Below are 22579 nucleotides of genomic sequence, written 5' to 3'. Positions count from 1 at the left end.
TTTCCCACAAAGAACATAAAAAAGGAAGCAAACAATTGAATCAATCATTTATTCATAATTGCAATAATAAACATTATGCTTCAATTTAGAGTGTACAACAATTCAGAAACACTGGGAACCATCACCAGATATACAAATCAGCATACAGCATTCCAGCATCAGATTCCACCTGACCTTCATCTATACACTATAACGATTGACCATAGGAAAGAACATACCTCATTGGCAACAAAGTAACACAGTAGATATGAATAGCTTTCTCAGCGATCCAAAAAGTATACTGAATAAAGAAAAGAAATGCCCTTTGTATTAATACCTAAAGGGCTTTAATGAAATACTGAGAAAGTTTGAGATTAGATCTTGATACTGTTGTTAAGAGAACAGAGAGTTAACAGTTTTTTTACATTTTATTTATAGTAGTGAATACGCCACTACTTAGAGCTGCTACAGGACATCATGTGAGAAACAAGAATTAGACTTCTGAGCATATTTAAGAGAATACCATGCATACATTTACACCGGATATATCTGATGAGCGGTGAACCTGTAAATGTTGTACATGTACAAAACTGTACAAAAAATACATATTAAATTCCTTCATGAACCGTCATAATGTAGTTGCCATGTCTTGTAAGCTATATCCATTATGCATTTAACAAACTTGTATAGTGCGTTTACATGCACAAGATAAACGGATGTCTATCAAAAATCAGCTTATATAAGAAATCTGTTTTCACATGTTCACATGCACAGTAATGAACCGGTTACGCAGAAAACAGCGTTTACATGGCAGTTTGAAACATGCCAGGTTTGTCACCATCGATAGCCTATTTAGTAATTAAAAATGCAGCAATAGTTTTTCATTTTTACATCAACTGCATGATTCGAGAGCTTTCATGCGTTATTTTACTGTTACTTCCATTTGGCAATGCGCACACAACATGCGCACACAAATAAAACTGAGAGAAAAACGGTAAAGGCGTTTAAATGCAGCGCGAAATCGGATTAACTATCGGATTATCGGATAATTATTACCTTCTGAGCGGATTTTGCTTACACCATTTATGAGCTTTCCCCGATAAAAGAAAACCGTTTTACACGTTTACATGATCTCACTTGTTATCAGCTTATTAAGCATAGTCTAGAGTTAGACTGTGCATGTAAACACACTCAATGTCTGTTGTCTTAATAAAACTCATATGATAATGAGATGGCATGGTTGGCTTTAAGTATTAATCGTTTTCAAGGATTTAGGAAAACCTCCTTTCCGGACACACTTTGATCCTACAAAACCAGCTCGAAGTTTATCCTTTCATTTAAAGTTCTGCAATGTATTTTAGTGGCATTGTTGAGTACGTGAAAAAAAAGAAAGAGTAGTGCAAAATATAAATAGCCAGCTGCTAGACATTCAACCAGGTGATGTTCATCTATGTACCAGAGTCTTAAGACCAATATTTATAAAAAGATAATAGCAAAGAGCACACATCCTCCATTCACACACCTGGCAGCTAATTTCGGAACGGTGCCCTTCCCAAAAAACATTTTTAAGATTATTATCTAAACAGTTGTGTTAAATAATGTGTGCAAACCAAAATACATAAATAATACAAACATTTGTGAAAATAAACATTAAATTAGTTAAGACAATAATTATTTGTTTATAAAATATAAGAAACAAGAACATGTTTTGAATGGATGGAATGTCAAAATATGGATTTCATTTTCCTTGTCATTTCTTCTGTTTCCAAATAATGGGTGTGTTCACATGGACGGCAACTTATCTAAATAAACTATTTAAATGGAAATAATATTAAACCACTGGGATACAGTGTAACAAATATTTTCGCCTGCAGAAAGTTCAGATTTATATTCTTCCAAACTTCCGCCTCTGCAAATCTCTGTGGCCTATAACAAAATAATCACATACAAAACACTGTATTTTGTCTTGCAGCGTATATATAGACCTCTCTATTCAGAATGACAATGAACACCAATGGGCCACAATCAATTGAAGTGCTCAGGTACATAACCTGATGTCTATCAGCAGTAAATGATGAGACACGGCAGTGTATAATGTCAAGTCATTCCAGTCTGTAAAACACCTTACATGACTCAGTGCTCTGACACATTAACTTTGACTCATTTCTTGTGTATAACACATGTAGGCAAAAAGGACACTTCCCATTTGTCATAAGCAGCAGTCTTACCGCCTAGAAAAAGAATGCTTGTGTTTTTGAGCTTCTCAATGTGGCTGTTTGTTTATCAGGAAGCATGCAGGTAACTATACCGCATTACAGGATACAGGAAGTAGATGTTTACAATGAGAGGCAGGCATGTGATGAGTGTTTTTAGAGGTAAAGTTTTGCTTTCTTACAGTGTCATTTCACAAAGGAATGAAAACGGTCTTTTTCTCCTCCTGAGTTTAAACGTCATCAAAGATTCGGCTTCGAGAAGACGACATTGAGAGATACCTTCCACCAGCATGTCTATGGGAGCGAAAACAAATTGACTAATAACATTAGTCTCAATACCAGAAAAAACTGCATAATAAAACATCATGAATATAAAAATCTTAATCTAACCTGCCAGTTTCAGATTGCAAAGGATCATCAGTTAGTGTTTCAGCATTGAAGTCCAAAGGTTCAGCATCTTGCAGTAGTTCAATACTGTCTCTCCCTGACTTGCCACCACCGCGTGAGTACTTGGCCTCTTCTCACAAAAAATGAGGATAAACATTAGATCCACCAAAGTTAACATATTCAAAACCCAGACAGGATGGGATACAAAAGTACGGTTGGAAACCATCTTTATGGACATTAAACATACGCCGATTTGTGTTTGAATTCAATGTTTCTCCATAGTTGGTTTCCTTCATCTCCGACATGGTGGTCGGGTTTCTGGCAGCCATTTCATCACGTTGTGCATAACGTTCTCTCCACTCCTGACAAGAAAATAATGATCATGAACACATCCACTTTAATCTCAAGTGCTCTTAGTTCAGTGTTTTATGGCTGTTTGTATAAACACTTTCACATAATGGAAAAATTGTGTGTAGTAGCTATACAGGACTATCTACAGTTCAGAAATCTGATGTTCTTACTCTTCGTCGGTTCTCCCCATCCTCTATTCTTTGACGTTTTCTTCGTTCTATGCAAAAGACAACATAATTACTTAAACGCATGTCTTATTTAAGACCGGAAGTGGTTAAATGTCACGGCTTGTGTCACTGTCCTGTGATGCATAGAAGTTTTTCACCGCAGAAAGGATTCTTATGTAAACCATTGTTGATTCCTGTGTGGCTATTCACCTTAGCAACTAGAGTTGACATTGTATTTATCTCACTAATTTCAGTCAATTTCAACATTGTACCTGTAATTGAAGAGCAATGCCATAGTAGAGCAAATGCAACAGTGTTCATATGAAAGGATGGTGTATGAAAACAAATCTCAACCTTGCATGATGGGAAATTTTATTTCCACAAAAGGCTAAAAGTGTAAAAACTCTAAGCGAATCACCTCTGCGGATGAGCTCCCTGCCCTCGTCGATGAAGTCAGAGGTCATTTCATTGTCTCCCATGAACTGCTGGAAGCCCAGGAGGTTCAAACAGCGCGTGCCCAAGCTGGACAGAAATGAGTCATAAACTTGTTGTTGACAATCATTTCAAATCTCTGATGATTTATGGACAACATGTCACCCACCTGAAGTATGTAGCAATACAGAGGAGGACAATCAGCATTGGGTAATAGATGTAGAAACCATTTGCGATAAATGACAGAACCCGCATGGAACCCATGATCTAGAACAGAATGTAAAGTCAAAAACTGTAACTGTAAAAATATTTCAATCTCTCTAAATATTTATTTTAAGCAGTTTTAAATTCCATTGTCTCACATACAAAAATATTTAGGTTAAAAAAAATAACCAGTGGACAGCGAGTAAAATACTAAACAGCTTCAATGGCAAAGGACTCACAGAGGTGTATGCGGTCTGTTGCTTTGCCTGGTGAGATATGGCAGAATCCATATGAATGAGTCCCAGGAAGTTTAGACAAAGTGGGGGAGTCAGTCGGCAGAAAAGCCTAATATACCACACACAGGTTTTTTTATCTATAACAACGTCTGCAAACAGTGACATACTCAGAGAGCAACTAAGTAAAGACAATGGTGTCATTGGCGGCATTTAATATAAAGCAGCACTTTCGAACACAACTCACTTTATAACAGTAATTCAATAAAACACACAATACCAGTGAATGTGTTACATACATGCCGCTGAACTGAAGGCTGTAAGCGTCGGTTTGGTGATGTGAGGCCAGGTAATAGTAGTTGAAGACTCGGATGCGGAACACAGTCGAGTAGACGCAGGTGCAGAGAAAGAAGATTGTAATGAAGCACGCCATCTAGAGGTCAAAAAGAAAAGGTTCAGATCGTGCCAAGATCACAATTTTAGGGTAGGACCAAACAACACTGGCTTCATATTTATTATATTTGACCATGCAGATGCTTCCTAAAATATACATTTCACTGGATGCACATTAAACTACTGACGTCAAATACTTAGATTCAGAACCAAGATTTTAACTTGACATCAATAAAAGGACAAATAAATGATTTCCTGGAAAATACAATTATTCTGTACATACAGATATTTTAAGGGTTTTACATTACTGAGCTCAAGCTGACTGACCTCAATGTACAGATAGTTGTAATCTCTCTCAGCCAGCTGGATGAACACAGCAAACAGCGAAAGAACGGGCCGAGTACTGAAGAACGTGCACTCTGACCAAACCACAGCCACAGAAAAGAGAGCCAGTACCACAGCCACCACACGGTAGAACCACTGCTTCAGCAAGCATTGCCAGTACCACTCTGACGACAAGACCAAAACACAGTACAGACAGGGCCAAAACAGCTAGACCACACAAGTAATACTATATGTGCTAAACTAGTTTATCAAACGTCAGGTCAAGCAGAACACTTACCTACTGTAGGGGTGTAGATGTAGCGTCTGAACCAGCCTACTGCTTCTGGAAGGGCAAAACCGTGAACAAACTGTCGAGAGGTGCTGGTTTCGTTCTTAGCAACGTCCTCCAGGTGAAACGCCTGCTCGAGCAAGATCTGCCACTGAACGTGCGTTCGATTGTGACGTTGCACGGCATAGATCACCTAGTAAATTGAAAAGAGAAAGTTACCCTGGAACAAAACTTTGAAAAGGTCAAGATCAGACCTGAACACCAGGTGAATCTGTACCTGCTTGTGTAACTTTGAAAGGCTTCTTTCAGTGGGGTATGCGTTTTGCTTATCATCAAAATCCTCATAGTTATCCAAGTTCCTCCCCATCTTCTCCTGATATTCAACTGGACACTAAACAAATGTAGGTTTAGAAAAAATCCCAATGCAGTTGCAGCCATAGGTCCAAATAAGCCGGTGTATCACCTTTCGTAGAATGGTGTCAACGTTCTTCCTTAAGGGATGGTTGTATTGAATCGATTCATTGATTTTTCGCACTTCCTACCACAAAAATGAAAGAATGTAAGATATCTGACTCACATCTGATACAACCTCTTAAAACACAGCCCATCAGTATATAAACACCTATGGCTTTCACCTCCATGACATCCTCCAGGTTCTCCTCCGAATCCGCCTTCTCCGTCATGAGCTTGGCTGCTTTGAAGTAAGTCTTGATCAGCAGGTGACCCTGACGCGAGGCTTCCCAGTATGAGCGTGGGATCTCAACCAGGCCATAACCCAACAGCAACACAAGCAGAAACAGACCCCATGTGTTGGCTGCAGTGATACCGATGGTCTGTAGCTCATACCTGATGAAGTGATACCCTGTTAAAGTTCAGTGCTTTATGGCACTTAAGTAATACCTTTGTAAAATATATCAGTATTATACAGACCATGAGAGGTGCCATTGAGGGTGCACGGCCACGTAAATAAGAAGGGAGCCGAAGATGAAAAGGTATGTGCCATAATAGATGGCATTCTCAATGAGGGCTGTCTTAATTTTTCCAGTGATGGTGAAACCACCGGATCGCGCATAGGATTGCATGAATGGCAGGAGAAGCCTAGGAGGATAAAATACGGTCATAAAGCACCATTCTTAAAAGCAAACAGTCAAACTTTGAATGTAACTTATAGGAAATGTTCCTTATGATCATTCTACAATATATTTTTATTTAAAGGCGTATGTTGAAAGGTTTATAATTATTTTTGTACACGAAAGCACAATCGTACAGACACATTTTTGTTTTTATAAAACTGTATAAAACTAAATGTTGACAAGCACTTTTCAATACATTTTGTTGGTTAGATATTTGCAAAACCCAGTGACAAACATGAAGGTGACTAATAATAATGATTTATGGTAAACCATGATTTCTATGAGCCTGGAAATCTCTCGGATGTCACCTCTAATATCTTCATTTGTGTTCTGAAGACGCCTGGAGGTCTTAAAACATTGTATTGATCTGGATTTTGAGATGAACTGTTCCTTTAAGTGACCCTACACTTCTAACTGATGGTTATATACATCTTGGTTACGTGTGTGTTTGTACAAGCATTTTGCAAACTACACAATAGACCAGCTGATGTAATGACAGTGATATATTATGAACATATCACAGTGACAAAGATTTAACATGCTTTTATATAGAAAGAAAAGGGCAAAGATTTCTCACCATGTTAGACACTGTGAGGTCCAATACACAACTCTCCAGAACACTGGCATGATGCCCTTTGGAATATAGCTCCATGGTTTATAGCACACACGTGGGGTGCTTTAACAAAAGGATAAAACATTTGTTCAGCAACATGCACATCAATAAGGCAAATGCATGCAAATTCAATACTTCAGTTTTCTCCGTCTTACCTTTGACTGGGTGAAACCGAGGAATTTACCGTCGTCTCATTGGAAGTGACAGGGCTGACAGACGGTGTCGGAGCATGATCTATCAAACACTGTTTGTAGATTGTCTATAAAACAATTAAAACAAGTCACTACAGCTCAGAATTATGAATTGAATTTGGAATGTAAAAGCACTTGATACTTTTGAAGAGCGTGAGCCAAACCAACCGTGCTGACATCTAGAGGAAGTATAAAGACGATGAGAAAGCACAGATACCAAGCCAGCAGTGTGCCAAAGAGAACCATCCGCTGCTGCTTCTTGAAGTCTCCATAGCGATGCAGGAGGAACAGAGCCAGGAAAAAGACCACCACAATCTCTATACCCAGCGCTGCCCCGCTCATAGTGCACTCCTCCTGGATCACCGATGGAATGGGTGTCAGTCTGTCAGATATTGAGGTTGTTGTGATTTGGCCAAGGTGTGATCAACATCTCTTGTTGGTCCTGTAACAATATTCTTGCATCTAAACATAATTGAAATGAAATAATTGGTTGATATATACAAGCCGATAACCCAGTATTGAACCTAAATCTAACGTTGAGCCGAAATCTAAACCCACAATATGATTTGTTGATAGAAATATCTTTCCAGGACCAATAATGCTGTGAATCCAGAATCACCCTGATACTGACATGCCATCTATTGTTTGAAAACCAGTATGTGAGAAACTGACATGGTGAAACAGGTTCTGCATGTAAAGACCTTTGTTTATCGTCATTTGAGCATGATGGGACATTTTGCTCTAGCTGTAAGTGCCAAAACCGCTTTTACTACCGGATGTTGACTGCATTGATGTCTAAGTTTTGCTCTTTTCTGCTTTCACGATGGAATTGTATTTGTTTTTTTCGAAAGTGCACCCAATTCAACCGACGGGTGACACTAATACGAGTCTGCGGGCGATCTAACAGGTTTACCGAACGTTTAAAGCGCACGCACGGTGAACAAACATGCCGGAGATGCATTTTCTATTCGTTCATAAATATTTAGGATAAGGATTGTCTTTCAAATCAGACGATCTGTCAAACGCCTGCTGATCAGACGACTTTCGGGCAGTGCCCGTGTTTTGATCTGAATCACGAGACCTGCTTCGCCTTACCTCAGATATGTTGAGGTGAAATATTGAATTAAACAAGATGATGATAATCCATTTACTCCCGCAGTAAACACAAACCCACAGACATGATCAATAAAGTTACCCAGACAAAATTCACATGATTTCACTGATTTCCACAAAAATCACAAACGTCACTTCTCTGACGCGGATATGGGCGTGGCTTCGGTTCTTCTTCGCGGGTGCCTTGCTAAGCAAGCCGCCCATGGATGTAGCGTCATCTTAAGTACGAAGACGCACGTAAATCTTAGGTCCAATACAGATATCTTGCGACAGATGATGTTGATTATCTTCATCTTTTGCACTTGGCATGTAACTAATTTCTGTCAAGTTTCCACGTAAATGTACCGATGTTTTTATTTCGAGTTTACGACTGAGCACACGGATTGTGATCTCGAAAGACAATCTCACAATACAGTTGCTCACAAAGTTGTCCGAGATTGCAGGCCAAGTCACAAATGTGTAACATGTTGAGATTAACGTTAACTGACATTAACAACGATAGACGTAAAGTTCAAGTGTAATATACAGATGTTTTAAGCACATCTGTTGTCATGTTGATTTCGTCTAAACGCAAGAAAAACACGGGGTGCACATGTCTGCAATGTTTTTATTCATCTTCATGTAAAGGCTGACACCTAGCGGTTGCCTGGTGTAATTTCCACAGTGAGATTGCGTGCAGCTGCCATCTAGTGGTAGTGTAGATGTACTGTTTTTTTCTGTAAACATAAAAAAAATTGGTCAAATTTATGAATTAATAAGCAAAATATAAACGCTTCAATGATTTGAGTAATCTTCTCTGTATCGATCCAATTTTAGTATATGTGATACCGAAGCATGCACAGATAGATGGGAGTGTGTCTTTTTGTACCCTGAACCTCCAGATTGCTGTTTGATACCTGGTAAGTGGACAAATGACTTATCTTGACTTAAATCAGAGTGACATTTCACAACAATTAGAACTGTATAACTACAGAACCAGTCATTTGTATTAAACCTACAGTTTCTTTATGTTAACGCCGGTGTTCTTCTCAACTACAGACCATATGCAAAAGAAGCTGGGATTGGACCTCTTGAGTGTGATGTAGAAGAGCCTTTGTCCAGTACATGTTCCGTACCATCCCCCAAGAGAGACTTCCCCATGGGTAAAGGTCGGTTTTTCGTATGCAGAGGAGTACTGGGACTGGCACCAGGAAGATTTCATTGAAAATAAACGAGTGTTGGATATTTAGAACCACAGGGAACTATCTAAGGAAAATGTTGTTCTTTCTCTTTTGTATATGTTGTTCTGCTTTTGTTTAGCCACTAGAGGCTTTTGGTCTGACTTCAAGTACCGGCTTTTTACAAGTCACTCCGGTGATGTAAAATATAAGAGTCCATGTATAATATACCAGAAAAATATTTCAGTCACTCCTCATTGTTTTACATTGCCAAACATAGCCTATAGAACACGTCTTTCTGTGTCTTATGGGCTATTTGTAATCATTTTTGTCACACTGCTTGATTGTTTTGATCTATGCAGAGCTTGCTCCTATAAGTTATTAACACATGACTGATGGGTTCTACACAACAGCTGGGAAACGTAATGATCGTCTATAGAACCTTGTAAAAAACAATTCCATTGCTAGAAACAACCAATGCAATCAACACAACAGGAAACTAGATAACAAATAATATAAAATGTAATATTTACAAAAGAGAAATATTAATATGGCTATATACCTTCACACCATGTTGTTAATCAATATGTGAAAAAAGTAGAAGTGAAATACTATTGTAGTGTAAATGGTGTAATTTCTGAAATTGATAAAAAATCATTAAGGGCAAACAAATTAATTTTAATTAATTTTTAAAAGTCAGTTGTCATTTCTGAAATTGTCAGCACAACGACTGGTGGATGGGGTTTAAGTAGTTGGTCAAAGCAATGGCAAAAGTTTAAAATATATTTGAAAAAGTAATTTTGAAAAAAATAGTAGTGTTTGTAGTCATCGTAAAATGTTTATATTAAGCAAAGGAATTTGTATAATAAGTGCAGCAAAACATTTGATTACAAAGGTCGAAAACATTTTTTTAAATAGAATTGTGAAAAGAAATAATACATAGGCTGTAAAAACAATTGTTGTTACTCCTCAACAGTAGAGGGCAGAAGTTCGATTCCTTATTACATGAACGAAAGAAACGCGTCACTTCCGGTTCACATAGCAGCCAATGAGCTCCCTGCAGCGGTACAGGCGGTAGGGAGGCAGTTTAAATGCTCTTTGCGCCAGTCTGGACTTACAGTACTAAGCTTTGCAAAGGTGAACATAATATCAGAAAGAAAAGATGTCAAGTGAAAGGTAAAGAATTACGTTTATTTTATTAAAATTTGAATGTCAGTATGCATGCTTCTATTTTGCACATGTGCCGAATTTAGTTGGCTTGTGTGTCTTGTGTTAACAAACGATTGCATTCTCCCTCCACTTTTGTATTTGTATTTCATATATCAAAGTATCTCAACTATTGCGTGGGATCACAGACTTACTGGTTATAATCTGTCATTAAATCGCGTATTCACAGACCCGCATGATGGCGTTTTAATAGCAAGTTACTGTTTAACTCATTCTGTTGGCGCGCGCCATCCTTGCTCTTCTGTCCCGCGAGTTTATTTTTCTAACTTTTCATTTATTTCCTCATTCAGATCTCTTACACGCGTCTCTTTGATTTTACTAGTACATAAACTGTTATTTAGTTTTTACCAATCGGTAGATATAACTACTATTTTTAGCGCGGTTACGTCAATGCCCGCCATTTACCGCGAGACAGAATAAATGATTAGTTGATTCGACAACAAATAAGTCACATGTAAGTTACAGTTATTGAAGTTAAAGTTATGCAAGCTTGCATTTATTTTGAGATTGTTGTGGGCTAGACTTGTGTTAGGGTTTGGAGGGCTCGATGATAAGAGTTCATGTTAACTTATGTTACCATGTCATACTGCTGTTTTTTCATGAACACGCAACAACGTCTAATTCTTGAGATTGATTCATTTCATCTCGTTTTATAGGCCGCTCAAAGACCTCCCGTGTCTAAGTGAGAATTTGGAGGGATCGGTCTTCAGGCCTCTGAAAAGTAAATGGAAACGCAGGCCCTCATGCGACGGGGGGCTTGACACTGAAAACACCCCGCACGAGCTCATCCAGCAGTGGTCACCCCCACACAAAAAGCCCGTGATTTCTGTTAAAGGGAAAGAAAACGAGGAAAATGTGTTTGTTCTCGGCAGACGTCCAAGAAAAAGGAAAGAATCATCAGGTTTGTTTTTCAGGAATGACTTTTTTTACACTATCAGTTCAAGATCAGCGGATTCTGTAGTTGTCTTAAAGAATGGGCTAAAACACATAATTTCCCATCAGCTGACCCCTTATTACAGCCTTGTACTTCTTTTCTACTTTCTTACCCCCCCCAAAAAACAACTTTTAGCTTCCTATACTGTGGTAGGCTAACTGAGACCAGTTTTACTGCACCAATGCATTGTTGTGCTTTTGTTGCACACATTGCATCTGTTGCTTTCCCCTAATGTTGCTTTTGGATAGAAGTGTCTGTTAAATGACTGAATGTTTATGGGTAAAAGACCTGCCAGTCAAACCACAGAATCTTAAGGTTTTTAGTGCTATACACCATATACTCTATACTACATGGGCAGAAAATTTGGAGATCGGTTTGAAAAGATTTCTTTTGTAATTTAACTTCCTTCTTTCTACATCAGGTGGCTTATGTTGGGACAGTCTACCAGACGAGCTTCTGCTGGGGATCCTGTCTCGCCTCTCATTGCAAGATCTTCTCAGAACATCTCGGGTCTGCAAGCGCTGGCATCGTCTTGCGTACGTTTTCAATGTCCCCTTTTGGTTCCAAGTGAAGCTTGTAGGTTATATACATCTAGTAATCGTAGATTCATCATCCAGTGCAGTAAACAAGCTGTGTTTTTAGGTTTGATGAATCTTTGTGGCAAAGTGTGGATTTGGTGGGAAAAGCTCAGTTAGACGGCGAGCTTGGACAGGTACTCTCAGCTGGAGTTTTGAGACTGCGCTGTCCACACACCTGCATCGGCCAACCCGCTTTTAAAAGTACAAAGTGAGTCATGCGTTCTTATGTAATACCGCATGTATAATGCATTCTGTTTGCGTTCTACTATCAATACTTATCAAATTTTTTAACAGACAACTTCGTGTCCAACATATGGATTTATCAAGCTGCACTGTGGAAACCTCTGTTCTGGAACAAATTGTGTCTCGCTGCAGACATCTATATAATATTAGTCTTGAGGGCCTGGTGCTCTCTGACAACATTATTCGGTAAGTGATATCATTTATCAAGTTCTTTTGTATCCGCTTTTTAAGTCTAATGTCACGCACCACCAAATTTGGAAGGTCATACACTGTTTCCGGGTCCAAACGCTCAAGAAGATGGTATAATCTAACACCAAAAAAAGGCTAATATATGCTCATGGCGAGCTATAAAGCAATCGGACAAACACCATACTAAATTTGATCTTTATTACAAAATCCCACATGGCCAGTCAGTGATTCATTTTTCATAAATTATTCAAATATTGATGTCGGAGATTCCTGTAAATCCGCTTATATTGCAATATAAGTAAACAGTGCTCATAAACAGCTGTTTAAGCTGTAACCTCGCTTGAAATTAATAGATGCTCGGACCCGGAAGAGGTATTCCTTACGTCACTACTTTGTCAACCAAATAATGCTGTTGATGCTATAGTGGGGATTTATATTTAACAATGATCAATGTTTCAAATGATGTGCTGCAGGTGTCTAGGTCAGAATACTGAGCTTGTCCAGCTGAACTTGTGTGGTTGTTCTGGTTTCTCTCCTGAATCTCTGGCTGAAATGCTGAAATCATGTAATCGGTAAGATGAACGTGGATTTAAGAACAATGTGCCACATTCATAAATACAGGGTTGGGAGGATTACTTTTCAAAAGTATTTCACGGCAGATTACAAAATACATGCTTTAAAAAGTAATTGGTAACATATTAAGTTAATTACATGTTCTTAAAAAATTTTTGCTCTGCATATTATTTTAAACAACATTAGTTTTCCACAATATATCTTAAAGCAAAAAAGCAGACTACGAAAAGGAAAAAAATTCAGATGCTCAAGAAGCCAAAACAATGCATTAAGAGCTGGGGTGTGTAAACTTATTTATTATTTTTGTCTGTAAACTTTATATTTGGAGGCTTAATTGTACTTATTTTGTGGTTCTACATGTGAAAGGCAGTACTAAATGAAAAAATATGATCCTATAACATCAAGATCTTAAAAAGCTTGTATAAACATTTTCATTCCCCTTCCCTGAATGCATCGTGTTTCATGGAAACTTATTTCTATCACTAAATAAATAAAAAGGTCATTTTGTTCAGAATTGCGAGACTTAAACTTGCTGTTGCAAGTTATGAAATCAGAATTGCATGAAAAACTTTTGCATGTCTTGTATCTAACAGTGTGGCAATATTTGATTTGAATTCATCTATTCTTTTGCAGACTTGAAGAAGTAAATGTATCATGGTGTGACTTCAGCAGTGTCCATGTTCAGGCCATTTCAAGCAATATTCACTCCAGTGTCACTCAACTGAACATTAGTGGTTACAGACAGAACCTAACCATAGAAGGTGAAGAAACCATTGATTTAAAAGCCTTTGGTTTTGTTGGATTCCAGATTAACTCGGTTAAAAACGTCAACATTTAAAAGAAAAACATTTTTCTTTTTAGATGTCAAGGCGATAGTAGAAAGATGTCCTAACCTCACAAATCTAGATTTGAGGTAAGCTCATGAATTGCGAAGATGTCTAAATATGATTTTCAGTGGCACATTTTCAGAAAATAACTTTTTTTTTATTGCAGTGACAGCGTCCTTTTGACCACAGACAGTTTACCAGTTTTGCAGCAGCTTTCCTCCCTTAGACATCTGGGACTGAGTCGTTGTTATCAGATTCACCCAGCTTCTCTCATGTAAGACAACTGTTGAGTTCTGGAAATGGAGCTAACCAAGATCGCATTTGATGTGGTGTTAGGTTTGTATATAGTATTTGCATATAACATTAAAATGTTGTCTCTCTCCATCTGCAGTGACGTTGAAAAGTGTCAAAATTTGCAGACCCTGGATGTCTTCGGGCTAATACAGGAAAGCTATCTGCCCATTCTGTGTAAAGGTCTTCCACACATACAGATCAACACACAACCTTTCTCTACTGTGGCACGTCCTACTGCAGCTACAAGGAAGGATCGCACTCTTTGGGGAATGCACTGCCGGCTTCAGTACAAACATTGATGTTTTAATTCCAGTACGATTACGGGGTTTAAAAATGTCTTTTTAAATGGTTCATCCGTTTCTCCAAGAATAATTGTTTTAACTGTGTAACTTGATTTATCACCACTGGTAAGTCACCTTCTCCTTTATTTAATACCGTGAGTATTGCTTGAGACAGCAATAGTGTTGTTGATCCTGACAATCTTGAATCAAGTGGCATATTAGGCATTTTCATTGCAGTGAAGGTCATTTAATTCTTCACAAAATGAAAGGTGCATAGACAGACACAGGATGTTCTAATGTGAATTCATGTTTTTATATCTTAACCGCACATTATATGGAGATATTTTAGCTTTAAATGTTTTGGTACCAGTAGATGTTACATTTGACAAATGGTAATTTTGTCAACTTGTGTGTTGCTTGAAAAGAAATGTAGAATCAAGATTTTGGTTTTGAATTTTGTACTGCACATAATTCAAATGTAGCAACACAAATGAAATTACCAGGTGCAAAAATGCTTTGGCACTAAGAAAATATGGTGAATCTTTATTCCATTTCCTGACCAATGATCATTAGATAACATGAATGTTGTAAATCTTGTCAAGAAATATGTTTCATGAATTGTTTACATGGTTTGAATTGTAAATAAATGTATTGCAGTTTATTTAAACCCATTCTTATGTAATTAATACCTTTATGCTCTGGTAGAATATTGACAATCTAGTTCTATAAAGGTTTTTGACCTGTTAGAATTGGATCCCCACATCAATTAGTCCAAGTATGGACTTCAGAAACCATAAAATATCAAGCATTGACAATTGAATATGCACACCTGTACATATTTGCCACAACAGTGCAAGTATGATAGACTCCAGTTCATGTACTAGTGTATAAATCTAAATTTGTATGCAAAAGAGAACCATGTTATAACTATCATTGTTTGATGATTTTGTAACTTGGTTGTTCAAAGAAAATATAATTTAAAGGCATAGTTCACCTTCAAAACGAAAATTTTCATTTACTCACTGTTAATTTAAACCTGTGATTTCATTGCTCCTGCGAAACACAAAGGATAATATTTTGAAAAATGTTGGTAACCAAAAACCATTAGTCCCCATTGACTTCAAAACCGAGGCAAGTCATTGGGGACCAATGGGTTTTCTGTTACCAACATTAAAAAAATATCTTCGGTGTTCTGTAAAAGACAGAAAGTCATGCAGGTTTGAGATGACAAGAGTATATAAATGGCAGAATTTTCTTTTTGAAGATGAAATATCCTTTTAACATGAGGACTGCCATCAATGGGGTCATTTATGCAAGGACAGACTCCATATGTGTGCAATCTAGATATATATGCCAGTACTTTTACAAAAAAAGGATATCGTATTTGCAAACCCCGTTAGCCATTAAAAAACCGAGTCGATGAAAACGAACCCACTGTCAGATCTGTATTTCAGCCCCACTATCCATATCAATGTCTGGAATAAAGGACACAAAACTTAGTCCTTAATAAATATGCCTGTTTTTCGAGCAACAGTTAGATGCACCAGCGTATTTAATCCAGAATGACGGTGCGCAGCAGGTCCTCCTCATTTAAGAAGATTGTAGCAATGGCACCATCGTTAAATTCAAAGGACGTCCCACCATCGACCACCATGCAGGCATCCCAACACCGTGAGCGGACGCAAACCCTATCCACAATAACCAGAATATTTGTATTAGTAGTATGTTTAGTTAATTTGGTTGACATGGTAAATGAAATTATTAAAAATCACTCACTTGTTTGCAAATCCTCTTTGTCGGCTACTGGAAAATACTCTATTGACTATAGGCTCTCTAATACTGAAGAAAAGTTTGTCTTCTTCTGGACTGAAGATCAGAGACTCATTGTATGCAGCTGTGACTGAACAAAAGAGATCATTCATACTTTACATTATTTTACTTAAATAATTCAATAGCTATATCACTAGACAATGTGCTGTTAACTCACCACTCTCAATAAACTCTTGATTTAGAGGAAGATTCAGATCCATTTTTGATTTACCTAAGACAGAAGACATTCATTTTTAAAAGTAGGTTTCACAATGTGCTGTTGCACGTACCGTTTATGCAATGCAAAATATTTCATACCTATTCTGAGAACGTCTTCCACAGCCTGCTCCACAAGTTTATTAATATTGTAGGACCTACATAAAAGCACAAGAATGATTTGGTTACTTGGGCTAACTATAGCAGTTTACAACTTGTCTTCAAATATTAATCTTATCTGACAATATGTAACTAAAGTTTATGGACAATACAGACAACAATGCCGTCTTGACCTTTACAAAGTAAACTCTGAAAGCGCATGTTTTACATTTGACTTTTTACAGCCCATGATATTAGTGTAAAGCCAGCTTAGAAGTGTGATGAAGACGGCTCAGTCAAAAGTTGCTCTGACGCACCAGGCTTTAGATCCAGTTCCAGTGCAAATGCTAAGTCCTGAGCTCTTCTGCTTATCCCACGGCCCGTCGTCAATAGAGATTTCATAGTACGAAGCCCTATGAAGCGAGAGGGTAAGATGGGGTTTGAAGGATTTATACTTCACCCTGTGGCAAACAGAGATTCACATGTAAGGGCAGACGGGGGGGGGATGCAAGGAACGATGGAGGAAATGCGGTTGATGAGATGTTCACAAAAATAAAATGCTGGTGAGTAGTTCCACAACGATTTCACACCATCAAACCATATACAGTACCTGGAGGAAAGTGACTCCCCAATGAATATCTCATTAAGCCCTCGGACGGGAAGCAGGTGAGGACCAGAGGGACTGTCATGTGATATACCTGTTTTAAAAGTATGACAGAGATGTAATTTCTAGTAACAATAGTTGAGAGCACACGCAAGCCTTTAGGCTGAGAAAGCAAAAGGTTCGAGAGGTGGTGTACCGCGCTGGGTCTCTGTGGTGATGCGGTGTGCTTTGCTGTGCTGCTCAAGGCTCAGCTGTAACTCGTGCAGGTCCACTGGAGTGGGGTTGATACCAGTGCCTTCCAGGTGCATCCGGATACGCTGACGCCACTGCCACCTGGTGGAGACAATGTGTTTTTAAAGAAATGGCAGTGGAAGATATGGAGCGTGAAATCATAGAAACAAAAAACACTTAAAGTCAGGTGTGTGAAATATGGGCAGGGCTTAGTAGCTCTAAAAAAAAGTAATAAAAACTAATAAATAATTCTAGAATACTATCATTTTATTTTAGCTTTAGTTTTGTATTTTAATGGCTATAAACAAATTCATTGCATTAGTGCGTAAGGTACCAAATATAAGAATTTATCGTTTTAAGTGATTATACGTTTTGGTGGACAAAGCTAGTTTGAATGAGGCTTATTGGAGGAGTTAGCTGTCTGAGCTGTCAAGCACCTCCCCTCTAGAACTTACCAGTTTTCATCCCTATTATTTGCTAGTTAAGCAAAGGAAAAACTACTTCTGCCAAGTATTTCTTCAAGAGGTGTCTCACTACAAATTGGATTAATCAGCCAATTTGAGCACTGCTGACCATAAGCAGAATTTAATAGGAAATACTCACCTGAACTCCCCCTTCCTGAGTTTCTGTAAGGCCTCAGAAAAGGCATGTGTATAGCGCACAGGTAAACACAGGTGACCTTCTGACCTTCATATACAAACGGTACACGTTAGATATATAGAAAACACTCCAGTGTCACTCAACTGAACATTAGTGGTTACAGACAGAACCTAACCATAGAAGGTGAAGAAACCATTGATTTAAAAGCCTTTGGTTTTGAAAATGAAACAATTTAAGAGTTAGTTTGTATTACCTTTCTGGATCTGTGTTGACTCCCAGGACAGGCTTGTTCTTATCATACACTTTGCTGGCAACTAGTAGCATAGTACCATCACCTATAAAGAAGCAATTGTGTTAATCTCACACCGTAGCGAATTTGTATTACTTTGCCAGTCCTTGATGAATATCGGAAAATGATATTAATTAAATTGCTTCATAGCGATGGAAATCACAAAGAGCAATGTCTAGCCAATACCATATTTTAGAACTACAACTTTTACACGATCTTTTAAAGACCGTATTTCCGTGAATTGCATCTAGTTTTTCATGACTGTGGAAATTCTATAAACATAATTGATTTTCAAGACCAGTATTTCAATTATGTAAATTCATACACAAGCTATTCCACAGCAGACAAGATAGCAGACGGATAAATGTCCTTAAAATCTATACAAACTTCAGCTTACCTCCAGCCGAGATGATGGCATCTGCCCATCTCACTGTGTCCTCATCATACTCTCCTCTTTTAACAACGCGCACTTCAATCCCTTCTTTCCTATAAAGATGAAAACAGAACCGTTTGGTCATTCATGCTGTGCTTCAAATTATGTGAAATACCTTGACATCTCTGTGCATTCTTACTGTAAACTATCCACAATTTGGCCAACATTGCACGTGTGTATATTGTGTCTCTCCAGAAGTCCACTGTAACTGGATCCTTTCAAAGCAAGCTATGGGCACAAGGTACAAACAGGTCGTGAACAGCTTGCCAAATGTGAAATCCAACAAGAAATGGCACTTTTTAAATCTGGACTTGCTGCAGGCACTGATAGGGACATTTGCATATTTTCCATACCTTGTTCCTTCCTTAAATACCGACAGTGCATATTTTAAAGGCTCTTTTTGTAAAACAATGCAAGAAAAGTGAGGAAGTGAAGGGCAGTATAAACCAGACGACATTCGTTGTTCCGTCCCCGCAATACAGTATAAAGAAACTAACTTTATTAAACAAATCAAAGTCAAATAGAAATAAAACATATATTCATATTTATAATTATGACATTGATCATGTTTTGATGTTGGATATAGATAAAGTATCTACTTAATATCCTTATTTAACCCAAATCGAAAGAGATCTGCAGCAAAAAGTTGAAAAAACACCTCGAAATCCCTTTATATGGAAACACTTTCTATTAATAGATCACGTGGCCAGAATTGTAAGCGAGGACCAATCGCAGTTTAGTATGGAAATACGCAATCGTTCACTTAAAATGTCTGTCAAAAAGTACAAGGCTTTTTCCTGGGCATGTTGTAAACAAAAATAAAACTGTCAATAAAAAATAAGTCAAAAAATAAAATAAAATAAAAAAGTACAAGCCTTCCAGAATCAACATGAGACATTTATTAATACGTACGAGGTCTATCATAACCAAAAGCATTCAATTAAAGCTAAGACTACACATTTGTGTTCACAAGGCAAACATGGCTTTGTTACATTTTGAATGCATCACTGGTCTGACTGTAACAAGATTAACCGGTCTATCCAAAACAACTTTCAGATGAATTCAACTCTTGACAAATGTCTGCTTACCAACTGCTCGAGATCCACCTCCGACAGCCCCGCATATCGATATCTCTGCTGTTCAAACTCAAAGCGCGTGGTCTTGGTCACGATCGCGACCTTCTCTGGTCTGAAACCACATTCAGCCTGCAAAGCGACTTTACGCGCAGCGGTCTGATGAAAACGCACACGACTACAATAGTTCCCAGTAAAAAGCGCCAACAATGGTTTTCCATAGGAAAATGGCTTATTTAGAGCTCGGGATAGCATTATACTACCGCAAAACACTTGGGAGGAATATTAGAAAACAAATCAAGCGACTCTTTTAAAAAGATCCAGTCATGTAACGTGTTTATTCGGTACTGTTTAGATAATGCATGACTGTCTGGCTTCACTAGATAAGGCTGACTAACCCCTCGCCACAAATCGTGTCAACCTGTTTGATGTGCTTGGGAAAGTAGTGCGAAAATAAAATCTACATAAAACTGATACCAATATTAGATATTGTAATATTTACTAGACAGCACATCAGGTTGTTGCGAGTTGCTGAGAACGGTTTTAACGTTACAAGCAGCCCGACAGTGGCAAAGCAACTAAACTTATTTCTTGAACAAATAACAAAAGCAGCGCTGAATGTGATCCAACTCGCCGTGGCAAAGCAAGTGATCGCTGCTGGCTATCTAGTGTTGGCAGCACAGACGGTCACATTTGCTGAAGGTTCCGAGCACGACGCCCTCGCTACGTTCACAGCGTGAGTTTACGTGAACAGCTAACGTTAGCTGATTATAGCCGTCAGTTTTAGCATGACAAACTGACCACCAACTCTAACTCTCCAAACGCCGCGACCAGTCACATCTCCGAGTAACTTTATCTGTCCTCAGACATATAAACGACGGAGAACGTACGTCTATGCGATCTACGAGAACCCGGGATATAACGTCCGCCTGAATGCAGAACTTCAAATAACAAACTTAGAGATAATAAAAACATCAGATCCCACACTCACACATGCCGCCATCTTTAAAGCACGTAGCGCTGACCCGCTATAGGTGGGCGTGGTTTTCACATAGCGCGTCAGTGGGATTCGGTACCCCATTCTCCACTGCCACCCAATGTCAGGTTTGTGTATAGCATGCCCAACAAACGAGCATCGCGGATGTAAACAACACCAAAAGATTTAAGAGCAAAATATTATAGTGTTTCTTCAGTCTGTAGGAGGTGTTTCTAAACGTCAAGATATGTGGCGTCTACAGTCTAATTTATAAAACAGTAAAAAAAGGCTACAATGAATGTGACTGTTTTATTTTTGAACGTGCACTATATTGGACATTTCTCAAATACTCTGTGCCAACATAGTATTCTCAATCTCCACAATTTCGCCCACTGTTCTGTTAAAGACGGCTCTGATAAATCAAATTAAGATAAATATAAAAAAGGTTTGCTAAATGTAGCCTTAAATACAAAATTGGTCTCCCTTTCACCAAAAAACAATACGCAGCCGTCCCTTTTGTTATGTAAATTCAATAATATTTATCACATTTGGATTCACAAAACCACAGTTCAAAAGTGCACCAACTCAACCACACAAGAGCACCCTCTCTCTCTCTCTCTCTCTCTCTCTCTCTCTCTCTCTCTCTCTCTCTCTCTCTCTCTCTCTCTCTCTCTCCAAAAAGAAAAAAGGATACTTTTTCCAACATCTCTATTTCCTTTCACTGGTAAAAAGCGGACGGTCAGAGCGAAGGCGAGACGGCTGCAGTTGTTTGGTAACATCCTAGGCTACTTATCAAACGTTGCATTTGTCCTTGCAAAAGGTGTTTTTATTCATTTTGATGGTTTGTAATGCGATAAAATAATACAATCTGTTGGTTGTTGTGCACAAAAGTACCCAAATGTGCTTTTTCACCTTGAAGTTAATATGAATTGAAAAAAAACAGGCTTCGTGGTTGTTTATGGTTTTGTCCAGTGTTGCTCATCATGGGTTTCCAACTTTGACGTTTTGTGTCACTCCTGTGTTTCTCTACTTCTGGGCAGATGTGCAGAATGGCTACAATGACTTTGACTGGTTTTTATACAAAAAGTTCCATTGATTCATAAGTGCATGAGTGTAAATTTATTTTTTTGTTTAGTTAAAAGATGAGTCAAAGTTGTTTTCTTTATGACATACAAAAGTATAGATTCCATTTTAGGATGCAAATTGTAATTCATATAAATAAGCTTAAGCAACTTTCGATTTCATTACAGTAACATTTTTCTTGCATTGTTTCCAGGTTTAACTTTTGAAATCTGGGGTTTCTGGTTTCCATGGTCCGTGGTTTTGTTGATTCTTGCAGTTTGTCTATTCCCCTATGTCGCTGTCCTTTTGGTATGTGTTAAAAGAGCAGTTACTTTCAATACTAGAGTTATGAGACTATTAAAAAAATTATTGTCAGTTTCTGCTTTTACAAAGCACAAGCCTGAAAGGTCTATAATAAAACAGCTGATATTGATCTAATATATTGTAGCTCATGTAAATGTTTTAATTCATAGCTGCTGGCAGTTTGTCTTCTTACAGAAGATCAGAGGTTATATTTAACACTGGTGTCACAAGGTAACTTTGACCTCTTACCTTAGATTTCCTAAATATCTTTAAGGTTTACAGACAGTATGTCTCTCTTAATAGATCAGCATCTCGGTGTCTTTGATTCTCTCCATTGTAGCCACTTTGTTCTCACAGATTTAAGGAGTGGCTCACTGTAGTTTTATCTTTCCAAGTAGACATGTAACATACTTCTAAATCTGAATGTACAATATATGTTTATTAAAAGTATCTCTGACTTTTTCATATAAAACACAGGTACCTGCTCCAATTCTACACATAGCATTGTGTTAATGACTTTGTTATCTTGGCCCATAGCCTTGCATGTCTCCGGGATTCA

At 38.0% G+C, this 22579-nt stretch overlaps 3 protein-coding genes across 7 annotated transcripts; 1 reads left to right on the top strand and 2 right to left on the bottom strand.

Moving 5' to 3' along the window:
- Positions 1-36: 36 nt before the first annotated feature.
- lmbrd2b (LMBR1 domain containing 2b) lies at positions 37-8163 on the bottom strand. Its single transcript, XM_079486119.1, has 18 exons — positions 8005-8163; positions 7078-7371; positions 6874-6977; positions 6683-6781; positions 5903-6070; positions 5608-5818; positions 5436-5510; positions 5250-5363; positions 4982-5165; positions 4687-4868; positions 4266-4399; positions 3973-4078; positions 3699-3796; positions 3516-3619; positions 3101-3147; positions 2827-2941; positions 2583-2709; positions 37-2486 (listed from the first exon to the last, which is right to left on the bottom strand). Exons 2-18 carry the CDS (start codon positions 7249-7251, stop codon positions 2423-2425), a joined length of 2106 nt encoding a protein of 701 aa, XP_079342245.1. The 5' UTR covers positions 7252-7371; positions 8005-8163; the 3' UTR covers positions 37-2422.
- Positions 8164-8188: 25 nt separating this feature from the next.
- On the top strand, positions 8189-15323 carry skp2 (S-phase kinase-associated protein 2, E3 ubiquitin protein ligase). Of its 4 annotated transcripts, XM_079486114.1 has the most exons (13): positions 8189-8259; positions 8650-8730; positions 8876-8921; positions 9061-9164; positions 11063-11307; positions 11762-11876; positions 11983-12126; positions 12213-12347; positions 12824-12922; positions 13557-13684; positions 13785-13836; positions 13917-14024; positions 14142-14989. In XM_079486114.1, exons 4-13 carry the CDS (start codon positions 9127-9129, stop codon positions 14341-14343), a joined length of 1266 nt encoding a protein of 421 aa, XP_079342240.1. In that variant the 5' UTR covers positions 8189-8259; positions 8650-8730; positions 8876-8921; positions 9061-9126; the 3' UTR covers positions 14344-14989. The 4 variants fall into 4 exon arrangements, with proteins under 4 accessions (XP_079342240.1, XP_079342239.1, XP_079342241.1 ...); XM_079486113.1 differs by having other exon boundaries at positions 8190-8730; XM_079486115.1 differs by lacking the exons at positions 8189-8259; positions 8650-8730; positions 8876-8921; positions 9061-9164 and adding an exon at positions 10144-10355 and having other exon boundaries at positions 14142-15323.
- nadk2 (NAD kinase 2, mitochondrial) lies at positions 14560-20768 on the bottom strand. 2 transcript variants are annotated; one of them, XM_079486111.1, is made up of 12 exons: positions 19695-20711; positions 18746-18834; positions 18571-18659; positions 18138-18219; positions 17888-17971; positions 17250-17386; positions 17060-17147; positions 16767-16910; positions 16453-16508; positions 16313-16366; positions 16102-16225; positions 14560-16013 (listed from the first exon to the last, which is right to left on the bottom strand). In XM_079486111.1, the coding sequence occupies exons 1-12, from the start codon at positions 19932-19934 to the stop codon at positions 15878-15880; spliced, it is 1323 nt and encodes a 440-aa protein (XP_079342237.1). In that variant the 5' UTR covers positions 19935-20711; the 3' UTR covers positions 14560-15877. The 2 variants fall into 2 exon arrangements, with proteins under 2 accessions (XP_079342237.1, XP_079342238.1); XM_079486112.1 differs by having other exon boundaries at positions 14839-16013; positions 16767-16862; positions 19695-20768.
- Positions 20769-22579: the final 1811 nt, after the last annotated feature.

The sequence above is a fragment of the Barbatula barbatula genome (assembly GCF_947034865.1).
Source record: "Barbatula barbatula genome assembly, chromosome: 22".
In the NCBI taxonomy this organism is placed as follows: domain Eukaryota; kingdom Metazoa; phylum Chordata; class Actinopteri; order Cypriniformes; family Nemacheilidae; genus Barbatula; species Barbatula barbatula.
This window is presented reverse-complemented; position numbering and strand designations above follow the sequence as displayed.

Bases quoted from the DNA above. Each gene is read 5' to 3' on its own strand.
- lmbrd2b (XM_079486119.1), bottom strand. From the start codon at position 7,251: ATGAGCGGGGCAGCGCTGGGTATAGAGATTGTGGTGGTCTTTTTCCTG. The intron at 5,166-5,249 runs GTACAGATTCAC...TCAATTTACTAG, and splicing joins TTTCAAAGTTACACAAGCAG to GTGATCTATGCCGTGCAACG. The intron at 4,400-4,686 runs GTCAGTCAGCTT...TTTGACCTCTAG, and splicing joins ACAACTATCTGTACATTGAG to ATGGCGTGCTTCATTACAAT.
- skp2 (XM_079486114.1), top strand. From the start codon at position 9,127: ATGTTCCGTACCATCCCCCAAGAGAGACTTCCCCATGG. The intron at 11,308-11,761 runs GTTTGTTTTTCA...TTTCTACATCAG, and splicing joins AAAAAGGAAAGAATCATCAG to GTGGCTTATGTTGGGACAGT. The intron at 12,348-12,823 runs GTAAGTGATATC...GATGTGCTGCAG, and splicing joins CTCTCTGACAACATTATTCG to GTGTCTAGGTCAGAATACTG.
- nadk2 (XM_079486111.1), bottom strand. From the start codon at position 19,934: ATGCTATCCCGAGCTCTAAATAAGCCATTTTCCTATGGAAAACCATTG. The intron at 18,220-18,570 runs GTAAGCTGAAGT...GCTTCTTTATAG, and splicing joins TGCCATCATCTCGGCTGGAG to GTGATGGTACTATGCTACTA. The intron at 16,226-16,312 runs GTGAGTTAACAG...TCTTTTGTTCAG, and splicing joins TCAAGAGTTTATTGAGAGTG to TCACAGCTGCATACAATGAG.